This window comes from Pipistrellus hanaki, assembly GCF_964339955.1.
Source record: "Pipistrellus hanaki genome assembly, chromosome: 16".
Classification (NCBI taxonomy): domain Eukaryota; kingdom Metazoa; phylum Chordata; class Mammalia; order Chiroptera; family Vespertilionidae; genus Pipistrellus; species Pipistrellus hanaki.
This window is the reverse complement of record NC_140518.1, coordinates 15021248-15034978: the sequence shown is the minus strand read 5'-3', so window position 1 is coordinate 15034978 and position 13731 is coordinate 15021248. Positions and strand designations below refer to the sequence as shown.

At 48.1% G+C, this 13731-nt stretch overlaps 1 protein-coding gene and 1 pseudogene across 2 annotated transcripts in view; one reads left to right on the top strand and one right to left on the bottom strand.

The window, feature by feature from the left end:
- The window catches only part of WIPI1 (WD repeat domain, phosphoinositide interacting 1), a 28553-nt gene extending 20974 nt beyond the window's left edge, over positions 1–7579 (bottom strand). Inside the window, exons 1-3 of the mRNA XM_084864095.1 lie at positions 7385–7579; positions 2472–2554; positions 742–911 (exon numbers count right to left, since the gene is read on the bottom strand). Coding sequence (XP_084720221.1) covers positions 742–911; positions 2472–2554; positions 7385–7464 — 333 coding nt within the window. The 5' untranslated portion in view covers positions 7465–7579. The remainder of the gene's footprint in view (positions 1–741; positions 912–2471; positions 2555–7384) is intronic.
- Positions 7580–11244: 3665 nt separating this feature from the next.
- Positions 11245–11642, top strand: LOC311611513 (large ribosomal subunit protein mL52-like; annotated as a pseudogene). Its single transcript has one exon. The product of its transcript is annotated as a large ribosomal subunit protein mL52-like (transcript).
- Positions 11643–13731: the final 2089 nt, after the last annotated feature.

The following is a 13731-nucleotide window of genomic DNA, read 5'->3' as shown; positions in this document are numbered from 1 at the left end:
TTCCACCAGGCATTCACTATCTTTCCCACCAGGCCTTACAGCAGTGAGCAAAACCAGACAGGGCCCTGCCCTGCTCTTGGGATGTAGAATCTAATAATTCAATGGAAACTCGGCTAATACCTCAACCACTTATTTAACAAGAACGGGTATTTTTCAAGAGAAGGTGCTGCATAGTTGAGATAAGAATAAGCCTTCCTTCAACAAAGAAAACACTACAAGAAAAATCTTCAAGGGCTAGCTGGGCGGAAGAGGCGTGGAAGCCGGAGGACCTGGCCCGCTGGGCAGTTTTACTGACCGGCTTCAGAGCCTCCCCAGGAGGACCACACGCTGTCCTCAGGAGCTTCCTTCCGAGAGACGTGACCGCCGGTCTGCAGCGAGTGCCACCATCGGGGACCCGAACCAGAGAGGCGGCCCTCTGTGGTGAAGGTGTCCCTGCAACAGCTCAGGGTTTCAGAGCCAGAGGCCCGCCCAGCCTGCACCCAGGGGAGGGCTCCCCTCGCCGGTGGCCGACGTTTGAGAAAGAACAAGAGGCAGAAGGACCAGGGAGGACCCGCCACTGAGACAAGTGCGTGGAGTTAAAAACTCTCTTTACAGGAGCCCCATAAATCGAGGCCTGAGGATGAAAATGCCCAGTAGAATGTGATGCTTGTTTTAGAGGCATTCCTCTTGAAAGATAGCCATCTTTCTGCTCGGTCCCAACCAGCAGCAGCCTTGCAATCCGGAGGGATCTTGCCCCCTTACCTGTCGGTTCAGCCTTATGGACAAGATGTTGCTGGAGTAGCTGTAATTGCAGATCTCCGTGCCTTTCTTAAAGTGATAGACGTTCATTTGCCGCGGCTTTGTGTGGCTGACCACCACCACCAGGCTGCTGGAGAAGAGGCGCTCCACGATGTACACGTCCGGGATTTCATCTGGGAGGGAAAGCTGCCGAGGTGACCCGGGTTCCGGCCTCGGCCAGCCAGCCCGCGTCCCTTAGGTCCTGCTGACTGGGCACCCCCCATTAGAATGCATTTGCAATGCCCCCCACCCCCTGGGGAAGCTTTAGCCACTTCCCAGTGAAACAGCCCTTTCACATATCTAAAGAAGATGCTAGCGACCAAACACCAAGTCAGAATTTCCAGAGCTCCCCTCCAGGGCCCTGGGGTGCCCGCCACTGTTTGCTCTGTGAAACATAATGAGGGGTTTGGGCCATCTCAGCTACCCTTTTCTCATTCTTTGAGGTTTCAAAGAAGTGACTGCTTTGAATTCTGCTTTGCCTTCAGAATTCTTGTTCCTGTTGCTACGAGGGGGACCACCATGGGGGGCATCGACACAGAAAGACCTGTACCCCCTCCCCATGCTGCTATGCTCCGTCAATTTCTGGAATCCCTTTCCAGTTGAAAACCATCTGGACATCAGTGTTATGACCAGGGAAGCAACTCTGTACTCGGGAAGAAGGTACATTAGTGGGCCTCCGAAGAATATTCTTTAAAAAAAATATATATATATATATATATATATATATATATATTTCTTTGTTGATTTCAGAGAGGAAGGGAGAGGGATAGAGAGATAGAAACATCAGTGATGAGAGAGAATCACTGATCGGCTGCCTCCTGCACGCCCCTATTGGGGATCAAGCCCACAACTCGGGCATGTGCCTTTGGCCGGAATCGAACCTGGGACCCCTAGTCCGCAGGCTGACGCTCTATTCACTGAGCCAAACCGGCTAGGGCCGAAGAATACTCTTTTCCTATGCATGCCTTTCTTGATCTTGGGTAAGTCCCTTAGGAAGCAACCCAGGACAGATACAGAGCAAGCCGTCCATGAAAATGACATAATAAAAATAACATCTCACAAATAAATCAGGAGCCCAATATATTAGTTACCAAACCAATGTCTTCCCAGGAAATCCAAAGATTATATTCTTCACTATTATGGTGGCATAAACTATTACGTTCCCTGGGAAGAGTCACATTTCTAAGCTGAATTTTTAAAAAAATATTTATTAGCAGTACGCCAGTATCTTCAATTTGGACTATGTCCATGGGGTTGTATTGCTTTATTAGCAAAGGACATACTTCCATGGCTGAAAACATTCCCAATATTCCACAGTGCCAATTAATAGGGGGGAATCCTAACCGACCTTTTGCTATGACAACTGTAAAAACTGATGGCGGTGCGTGTGTATATATATATATATATATATATATATATATATATATATATATATGAAAAATTGTCAACAGTAGGGTTCCAAGCTAGGGATTTCTTAATATGAAATGTTACCTAAGCTACTGCTACACCCCACCAAGTGCTTCGCTATGGTTTTGGTTTTAAAGCAAGCGAAGACACTGATTTATGTTTAACCTGAGAAATACGGACTCGAGTCTGATGGGTAAGGGGGAGGAAGGCAGACAGCTCCGGAGCAGCACGGATTAAAGTCCAGAGGGAGGATTTGGCGTCCTGAGACCTCACACGCACACACTTACTGCTGCCGTGGACCTGGTCCAGTTGCTCCACAGAACTCAACGAAAACAGCTTATAACCGGCTTTGGTTCCAATCGCTAGGGATCTGCGGGCGATAAGGAGAGGCTGGGAATGACAGCAGGTACTGGATCCCAGCCACAGCCATGAAGACTGACACCCCTTCTCCCTCTCACCTCATGGAGGCAGACCAACCAACATCTTCAGGCGCTTCAATATTGGCTACGTTTTTTGTTTTATTTTTTTTTTTTTAATGTTTTAATGACATTTTCTTCTCTTCTTAAAACAAATAGACATGTTTTTATTTATTTCAGGGAGAGGAAGGAAGAGGGAGAGAGAGAGAGAAACATCAATGACAAGAGAGAATCATCGATGGGCTGCCTCCTGCATGCGCCACACTGGGGATCAAATCCAAAACCCAGGCATGTGTCCTGACCGGGAATCGAACTGTGATCTCCTGGTTCCTAGGCCAACACTCAGCCACTGAGCCACACTGGCCAGGTGCTATGTGGTAACTTTCTAACTTGGTGAGGTACACCTTGTGAGGTGGGCAGGCATGATTACTAGTCCCAGTTCTTCACAGAAATGTGAAATGGCTAAGAGACATGAAACTTCATGGGCTCAACCATCAAAGGAAATGTCGACCTCGCCAGAGACCATGCTTTCCCAGCTGAGCAGAAATAGGGAAAACGGGCTGTTCAAGACTTTTCACCATGGTGCCACCAACACAATCAGGGGTCTTCTGGTCGTGGGAGAGGTACTATACCAAGAGGTATGTCATTTTTTAATCCCTTGACGACTTTTCTTCTTTTTGCTTAAAAAGGAAATACATGTTCCTCGTAGGCATAGTAGGTCATTAGTAGGCAAAATTTAATAGATGCTTCCTTTGACCACTTTCCATGAAACTTTCCCAGACACTTTATACCAGTGGCTCTAATCCCTGGATGGACATTAAACTCACTTGGGAAATTAAAAAAAAAAAAAAATACTGATCACTGTCCACCTCTGTTCCCCCAATATGCTCTACAAACTAACAAAACAAAAACTAACGCTTATCTGGGACAAGGTCAGCTTAAAAAAAAAATCTTGTTTTTAAATTTTTCACTTCCCAACCCATAGCTAAAGACAGAGTGTGAAGCCAGGTTTGCTTGGCCTCGGGATGAAGGCAACTGAACACGAAGCTTGTTTTGTTCAGCCGCGGGGAATCCCCACCCAGCTCTCCCCTGCTTTGCCCCTAAGACTTGAGTGATGAACCGAATCGGACACACAGATGCGCAGAATCAGCAGTCTGACCCTGAGCACTTTCCATCCTGCGGAAATGGAGTATTTGAGCTGAAAGGCATCTTACCTTAACATGGGCCTCAGTGGACCTCAAAGTTAGTCCAACTTCCTCATTTAAAACAAGCACATGAGCCCGGCTGGTGTGGCTCAGTGGTTGAACGTCGACCCAGGAACCAAAAGGTCCCGGGTTGGATTCCTGGGCAGGGCACATGCCCAGATTGTGGGCTCGAACCCCAGTGGGGGGCATGCAGGAGGCAGCCGATCAATGATTCTCTCTCATCCTTGATGTTTCTCTCTCTCCCTCTCTCTACCTCTCCTTTCCTCTCTCTCTAAAAATCAATTAAAATACATTATTTTAAAAAAACAAACACGAAACAAATGAAAAGGTGAGATTCACTCTCCACAGAGCAGCCTATACTAAAATAAGCAGCTAGCTTACTGCGACAAGGCAGGTGGCCACGGCTCTGGTTTCACTCGCCTAAAAAAGAGACGGTCACGTGATTTTCTCTGGAATATTTTTTTTTCCTACCCAAACATTTGTTCTTCCCTGGGACACATGGATCTGTGACTAGAGTCAACTTGTAATCAGCAAGGCAAGGGCTTCTGTTCCTGAGCCCTCCAACCTGCCCTGTGGCCAACATGGTGCCGGCCCTTTGCTTCCGAGGGTGAGTAGGTCTGGCATCTGTAAACACAGCCTCGGTGATGTCAGCTAGAAGGCAAGCCAGCAGCATCTTAAACCTTCCAAACGCACTCTGTAGTGTTTAGTGTTTTAAATGTTTTCACATAAACCTTTTCACATACAGACAGACACATTTCGTTGTAAACAGAGGTTTCTAAAGTTTTCAAATAACAACAACAAAAAAATGTAACTAGAGTCTTATAATGTTAACCAAAAGATCTGGCAATGTAAAATAATTTTTAAACATATGCCCTGCGTCCTGCACAGAAGAATTTTATATATGAGAAACTGGGAGAGTGGTCACTATTTAGGTTGTAAACGATTAATCAATGGCTACAAATATCTCTGAATCAAAGAATCCAAATGTAAACCTTATTTTATCCATAAAGCCCTTTTACAGGAAAAAAAAAATTCTCATCCCCTCTCATGGGCACAGGGTTTGGGACACACGGGTCTCTCCAATCAAATGGAAACATGCACCCCAAGTGTCCGGCACAGGGCCACGCAGGAAGAGTGAGTGAAGGAGAGCTATGGTCACCCACCTTCCCCAGACACATTAGATCTCAAACTCAGACTACACTTAGAGGAAAGACACACTGGTCATCCTAATGTGCCCGGTAAGGGGCTCGACTCATTTTAAAATCCAGTGTCATGCCCTCTGTGGCTCAAGACAACTGTGACAAAAACTTATTTATAGCGAGACAGAGCTGCCCAGCAGAGCCTCCATCCAAAAAAACAGAACTGACAGTAGGGACGAAGGAAATTAACTTTCCAAGCACCCTGCAGATGTGAAAATAACATTCGTATCCAACTGCTATGAAAGCCTGGACTTAACTAGAATAAAGATCAACATGACTTGCCTTAGCCGGTTTGGCTCAGTGGATAGAGCGTCGGCCTGCAGACCGAAGGGTCCCAGGTTCCATTCTAGTCAAGGGCATGAAGCTCAGGTGCAGGCTTCTCCCTGGTCCGGGCCCTGGTCAGGGCTCATGCAGGAGGCAGCCAATCCATGTGTTTCTCTCCCATCGATATTTCTCCTGTTTTTCCCTCTCTCTCTAAAAAACCAGTGGAAAAATATCCTCGGGTGAAAATTTAAAAAATAATAAATATTAACATTAATAAGATCTAGCCTGTGTGGCTCAGTTGATTGAGTGTTGCCCCAGGCACCCAGAGGTCAAGAGGTCACCAAGTTTCATTCCAGGTCAGGGCACACGCCAGGGTGTCAGGCTCCATCCCCAGGAAGAGGCAGCCAAGATCGATGTTTCTTTCTCTCCCTCTCCTTTCCTCTTTCTCTGAAATCAATTTTTAAAAACAAAAATATAAAATAAAAAATAATCTAATAAACAATGCTATAAAGCAGAAATTAGAACATTTGCTAATAAGCAACATAACTCCTCTCCTTAAACTGTGTTCACTTAGGAAGGAAAACACCTATGCATTTCAACAGCCATCCCCTATTGCAAAATGTTTCTTACAAAACATCAGAATTTTTATCTAGACTATCCTTTTTTGTACATTGTGCGTCTCAAACCATGAGTGAATCCTAAACATAATTCAGGGAGTCACACATGGCTTTTAAAAAGGAAACAGAAAATGCCAGCGGGGATCGCCCATCATAAAGGTAAACACCACTCTGTGGTGCACTTTTTTTTTTTTTTTTTTTTTTTGGTGGTATTATTTGTATATGGAAATGGGGTGATGTTGTAACATCTATTTCTTATTGTGGGTTAAAAGAAAGCGTCAAAGTTACGCACATCTTGACCAGGCTGCCCAGCAATCAGATGACTGGGGATCACACATACAGTGTTTTGAACAAAGACACACTGTTTGGCATGGGATGTTTTTAAACAGAAAGACAAAGGGACTGGGAGCCAGAACTGCTTATGGTACATGATGGCCTTAATTACACCACGGAAGGTTCAATATTAGCACAGCCCCGGCGCAGGCCAAAAGCACAAGCCTGAAGCTGACTGACTCCAAACAAGAACACAACAGAAACTGGTACAGCAGGAAGTGGGGAGCCGGGAGAGGCCGTCCGGGCCTGATGCGCTGGGGGTTACATTCCAAAGAGGTTATTCCATATGGTCCCCGGGGCTGGCATCGAACAACTCCACGAAAAAGCAGGGAAGGAAAAAAAAAAAAGACGCCTGCTTTCAAGGGACCCAATCCTCCGGGTGCCTGGAATACAGTTGGGTAAATCCCAGCTCTCTGGCCCAAGCCCAAGCATGAACATCCAGGGGAAACATGAAAAAATCCACTCCACAAAAAAAGCAACAGGGTGGAGCACGGAGAACGGGCTCGTGGGCAGGGCGGCTCGGCCTCGCTGAGCCTCAGGCGAGCGGAGGGAAAGGATTCTGACATCCCATCCCGAGCGGGCAGGCCCGATGCCCCGCCGCCGGGGGCTGGGCCGGGGGCCGGCCTGGCCGCAGGGATAGGCTGCCTCTCGGTCCGAGGCCCTGCCCAAATGCCACGTTGAGATGCTCCGGGACAAATGGGAAAGTTTTTCCTGGACTCGGGTCTTCCTGGGCCCAGCCACCACGCCTCGGGTCAGCTTGCAGCCGGCCCCTCCCCTCCCACCTCCTTTGTTTTGGTCTCTCTGCCCACTCCTTCCCCGGACCCCCCACTTTGGTCACCACCCCACACCCCCATTCCTTCGCTTTCTCCGGCTCTCCTCCCCTGGCTGCCTCTCCCCTTTCACCCTCGGCCAGCCCCTCCGGGCTCTCCACCCGAGCAAGGGTTTTGGGGGGGCCGCCCCCCAAACCCCCTGCTGGGGGAGGAGGTGGGGAGAGGAGGTGGCTACCTAGACCCCAACCGGTCGGGGCCAGCGCCGGCCGTCCCGCCGCCGGCCTCTCGGGGCGCAGGCCCGCGCCTCTATGGCCACAAGTTGCAGACAGGACGACACCCCTCCCTGGCCGCGACTTTCCGCCCCCCGCTTCCCGGCCGGCGGGCTCCGCGGCTTACGTGCAGTCCTGGTTGAAAGAGAAGCAGCTGAGCGCTGCTTCGGCCCCGCCCGCGGGGCCGTCCGCGGCCTCGGCCTCCATCGGGGGTCGCTCGGCCCGGGGAAGCTGCAACTCCGAGCCGGCGACGGCCACCTCAGCAGCCCGCTGGCGCCGGCTCCGCGGGCCGGGTCGCCAGCCCCTCTCCGCCCCGGCCCCGCCCCGTTCTTCCTCTTCGCCCCGCCCCTCCCGCCGGTGCCCCCGAGCGGGGCGACTAGGAGGGCGGGGTCCTAACTCCGGGCCGCTATTGGCCACGAGCCCATGCTGCCGCGCGCCTTTGGCCAATGGGAGACGGCGGTGGGCGGACCTGCCTCGCTGGAGACCCGCCCCCAGCTCCGTGACGTGGCTCGCCATTGGGCGACGGCGCCCGATGCGGCGGCGGCAGGCCACGTGGTGGTGTTTTCATCGCCGGAGCGGCTGACCGGCCGGGAAAAAAGAGAGAACCAGTGCAGCTGCGGCCCGGCCTGCTGGCTCCAGGCCGGCATCTGCGTCTCGGCGGCCGCGGAGGGGACCGGCGGACGCTCGGGCTCCTACCCCACCCAGTACCCCCCCGTCATGTGTAACGCTGGGTCTATTAAATTTACAGAGGTTATTAGTAGAGGGCGTGAGACGCCGAGGCCCCACCCTTCTGTCGAGTCTCCAAGCTGCTTTGAAAAAGAAGTTACTCAAATGAGGATGCCAAGGCCAGGCAGATACGTTATCTTGCCATTGCACGGCCGCCGCGGAGAATTACTACATGCCAAGCTCTGTATTGATGGGTATTACCTCGTTGAATTCTTATGAAACGCTGTGAGGAAAGTACAATGATGCCCATTTTTAAAGAAGCAGCAGCTGAAGCCCGGGACTGCTAACCAACCTGTCCAAAGTAATACAATAAATGGTACAGGGCGTTTTTAAATGGAAGGTGTATTCTATGCTGGTTGGACACATTTATATGTTATAATATGATTGCCATGGAGAAGGTGGGTCTGTCTGATTTCAAGATCCAAGCACCAAATGGCTCCACTAGACAGTATTGGACAAAACCTATTTGATTTTTGTAGCTAGAGAAAAAACAACCCAAAATATGTATAGGATGATGTGTTTTATGAAAGGTATGAAGTCGTGAATACACAATGCAAAACTCATGTAATTCGAGATGACAAAGGGTCTAATTTCCCCAGATCAAAACATGCTGCCGTGTAGAATTACCAGCACGGTTTATGAATCATTACCTCTGTCAGCTCTGCAAGCTTTAGATTTATTTAATTCCTGAGGAATTTTAATTCATGCTTTTCAAATTTTGAGATGAAATCGTATTTCAATTATTGTTATGTCACAGCATTTCAAATTGGTATAGTTCAAACTTATCTGTTTTGACACTTGGACATAAAATGGATGTAGAGAAGAGGACTATTTCACTTAAGCTTTTCTGGTTGGATTTCCTGTTTGGGTTCTCTGAAATGCAAATATAGCAGTTTCTTCTCTCGATTGATGTAAAAATAGTTTGTCTCATAGACTCACATTGTGTGTGATTGCTCTTTGGTTGGTTCTGTGGTGTTTGCATAAGCATCCTAAGTGGAAGGAGCTGCTGTTTGGATGCTTTGACTGCATCATCTTTATGACCACTCAGATCAAAGGTGTGTTCCCTCGCCCTCCCAGCTCAGGCAAAAGCTTCAGTCCTTTCTATTCTATTTAGAAAACCAAGTGTCTGGCATGCTAGGTGCTAGGTTGCTGGGAGAACTGCACGAGGTGCCGAGCAGGTTTTAAAAGTGGAAGTGGTTATTATGAAGAATTTGGACTTCGTGGAGTAGAATTGGGAGCTGGTATTAGTGTTTGAGCAGGACTGTTTCATGATAAAAGCAGTGTTGTAGTCAGATAAACTCAGCCAGGGTGTGCAAAACAGATTAGAAGGGGTAGGGGAAGCCTAAACTAATGTGATATTCTAGGAGTGAATGTCTGTGAGATATTACTATGCTATTGGATGGCGGCAAGGTCAAATAGGTTAGGACAAACTCGAGATATTTTTTTAATTGAAATATAGTTGACATGTAACATTGTATAAACTTAAGGTGTATAACATGTTGATTTGACACATTTATATACTGCATTATGATTGCCCTGTAACAATAATAAGCACCTCTACACCAAGAGATATTTTGAGGTAGTGCTGTCCAACAGAAGGACAATGTGAGCCACTGATGTGAACCTCACATGGAATTTTAAATTTTGTAGAAGCCTCATTTAAAAAGGGCAAAAAGAAATGGGCAAGTACATTTTAATATAACCCAAGATGTCAAAAATACCATCTTTATAGGTAATCAACGTAAAATGATTAATCAGCTATTTTAGATGATGATGTGATGGTGATGATGATGATAATGGTTGCATAAGTATTTAAAACCCAGTGTGTCTTCTTCACTTACAGCACATCTCATTTCATACTAGCTAGACGTTAAGGGCCATGTGACACACCACGGGGCCTGGTGACAGATGGGGAAGGGGCGTGGCAGGCAAGAGGAGGGGCGGGCTAAAGCTGATTCTGTGGTTAGGAAAGGGGCAGCCCGGATGTGCTGCTTTCAGCTGTTTGGGGAGGTATTTAGGAAGAGGCATTTCGCTTCAGAACTGCATGTTCCTTGGGATTGAGGTTCGGGCCTGGAGAGGTAGTTATGGAAGAAAACGGGTCATCTTGGTCCCACCCTTCCTGTTACTGATCCCCCTTGTACGTTTCCTGCTGGGCTCACCATCCACCAGCTACCCAAGTGAAAGTAACATCTCAGGACTCAGGACTGCCTCATCTGGTTTGGTTTGGTTTGGTTTTTATTTTTTATTTTTTAATTGTTTTTTAATATATTTATTGATTGATTTCAGAGAGGAAGGAAGAGGGAGAGATAGAAACATCAATGATTAGAGAGAATCATTGATTGGCTGCCTCCTGCACACCCCTACTTGGGATCGAGCCCACAACCCAGGCATATGCCCTTGGCCAGAACCGAACCCAGGACCCTTCAGTCTGCAGGCCAACGCTCTATCCGCTGGGCCAAACTGGCCAGGCTTTGTTTTTAATATTTCTATTGATTTATTTATTTATTTTTTATTTTATTTTATTTTATTTTAGAGAGAGAGAGAGAAATATCAATGATGAAAGAGAATCATTGATTGGCTGCCTCCTGCACGCCCTCAACTGGTGATTGGGCCTACAGCTGTCATGTGCCTTTGACTGAAATTGAACCTAGGACCCTTCAGTCTGCAAGCAGATGCTCTATCCACTGAGCCAAACCAACTAGGGCCTCATCTGGTTTTACTTTTTCCCCAAGACAATTCAGAAATCTATATTTTTACATAAGTGTGTGTTTATATAAATCTATATTTATATTAATCTATATTTATATAAGCCTGTTTATTTTCTATAAGACTATTGTTTAAAATGTTGACAACTGATTCTTATTTTACAGAAAACCACCAGGTGGACCAAACTAAATACACCAGCCGACTGGATGTGGTTTGTGGAGGGCCAGGGTGTGACATCTGTTAAAGGCATAAGCAGCCTCTTTGAGGAGCTCCACCCTCAAACAAAAATTCCCAGATGGCCCTGGCCAGTTTAGCTCAGTGAATGGAGCATCGGCCTGCAGACTCAAAGGTCCCAGGTTCTGTTTGGGTCAAGGGCATGTAACTTAGTTGCTGGCGTGTCCCCAGTAGGGGGGTGAGGGAGGGAAGTGTGTGTAGGAGGCAGCTGATGGATGTTTCTCTCACCAATGTGTCTGACACTCTCTCTCCCTCTCCCTTCCTCTCTGTAAAAAAAAATAATATATATATATTTTTAAAAATTCCCAGATGTTGACTTTCGGTCCCTTGCCCGAAGCATGGCTGCTTTAGGTATCCTGCTCCGCACAGGTGCCCGGAGGCTGCACGGCAGGGCGGTGGCGAGGGAGGGAGTGAGTGGAGATTCCAGCAGGGCATGGCTGCCAATCTCTCGGGCTACAGGCTATGGGCCCCTGACAGAGCTTCCAGGCTGGTCTTACTTGGATGGCCGCCCTGCTCCTCCGATGAAAGGCCAGCTTCGAAGACTAGCCCAAAGAGAAAAATTCGCAAGAGAAGTTGTACTGCTGTCACAGGAAATGGATGCTGGATTAGAGGCATAGCAGCTCAAGCAGCAGCAGACGGTGCAGGAAGAAGAACAGAAGAAGGAAAATGCTCTTAAACGTAAAGGGGCTGCTCGGCAGAGCCCACCACCACGTCAATAAAAAGGAACTCCTATCTCAAAAAAAAAAAAAAAAAAAAAAAATTCCCAGATGTCCACTCACATAAATAGCCAAGGAAAGGCAACAACTCAATTCAGAGGTGCTGAATTCATTTAACGTCAGGCTCCGCTTTTTGTTTTTAAATCCTAGGCCTAATTCTAGGTCCCATGGGAGTGGAAGCTCCTAATTTGAATGTTGGATTTACATCATCCTAACCCTTGCACATTGGTGGGACAGAAATCTCACTGCTAAATAGCAGAAGCAGAAGGTAATTTTTTTTTTTGCGGGGGGGTGGGGGGGACGTGAACACAACACTGTACTGTAATGAGAATAAGGGTTTTTCTCCTTTTTCCAAATGAGAATGTCTCAGTGGCTGTTTTTCCCCCCCAGACAAAATGCCCATTATCCCTAGAGAAACAGCAAGTCAGCAAATCTCGGGGGAATCAAGCTGGGCTCTGGGACTGGAACATCCTTGGGAATACAGAATTGCCCAGGCCCCCCCAATTCAGCTCATGGGGAGGCGCCCCATTTGCAGAACCATCGGGTTGTCATTTAAAGCTGCCCATGGGGGCATTACCAGGGGAAGTTGGGAAGGAGACATCCTGTCTGACGCAACCCTCATGTCACCCAGTAAGAGTGCCCGTCACACCCAACCATCTATAATTAGAGTAACTACTAGGTGAGCAAACGCCACTCCTGTCCTCATCTTCTTTTTATAAAGTCTATTTTTATAAAATCAGGTTACAGGGAACAATCTCCTCGTGCTTTTCTGATGTTGTTTCAACACCCAGAACCTGGGCTGAGAAAGAGCCGACCCCCGATGGACAGGTGTGTGGCGGGCCTTTGGGAGGAGAGCATGGGGAGGAAGGGCCTAGGGACAGGGCGGAATAGGTAAGCCTTGGGGCCTGGGCCAGGTCATGTGTCACAGCATGAAGGAAGCGTGGGGAGTCAGCCTGAGGTAGGAGAGGGTGGCTGGCTGTGGGGTGATTCCTGGGAGAGCAGGTGACCCTATCAGATTGGCAAACAGGAAGTCCAGGGCCACATTTGAACTCTTTGTCCCTGATCACAGGCACAGTCTGTGAGGGAGAACATGACTGCAGGGAAGGAACAGTCCTATTATGTGCAAAGGTTCCCAATGTGGAACCATTATTTCTGGTTTTATTGACTTAAAAGCAGGGGGGGGGAGGAGGGGAAGAGAGCAAAACCAACAACCATTCTCATGTTCCTTGACTTATGTATTTCCTCTCACGAGTCAGAAATAATGACATTTCACTGGAGAGTGAACTGGTGTCTTTGTCTTCACCCCCCACCCCCCGCCACACACACACACACACACACATGACATCTGTCTTATTTTTGTTTCCAGAATAATCTTCCTAACCCCCCAAGGTAGATCATAAGATCTCCATCACCAAAACCCATTTGGCTCAGTGGATAGAGCGTTGGTCTGCGGAATGAAAGGTCTCAGGTTCGATTCCGGTCAGGGGCATGTACCTTGGTTGCAGGCACATTCCCAGTGGGGGGTGTGCAGGAGGCAGCTGATCGATGATTCTCTCTCATCGATGTTTCTAACTCTCTATCCCTCACCCTTCCTCTCTGTAAAAAATCAATAAAATATATATATATTTTTAAAAGATCTCCATCAGTACTCGCTGATGGGCTGATATTCATGATGCCAGTAGCTTTTGCTGTGTGTGCATTTGCAGACACACCAGAGCTAAGGGCCTACTCGGTATGGAGACAGCATGGACAGGTTGGCTCAGTGATGGGGTTTTGGCTCTCCAGGCCATCTCAAGACCCACCGAGACGGCAGGAAAGGATTCAGCAGGTCAGCCGGTCACCCTGGCTTAAGTTTCCGAGTACAACAGACCTGAACACGGAAAAGGGGGTTTTACAGAAAGCGTGGCTTGAAGCCTCGTCCATCTTCTTATCTCACGCTCACTCCATTTGTCCGGGTCCGCGAGTTTTATCCCCACCACGCAGCTGCAGAGACCGAATTGGAGAGATGTTGGATACATTGCTAAAGAGCCAGGGCAGCCAAAACCGATTTGGCTCAGGCCTGCGGACTGAAAGGTCCCAGGTTCGATTCCGG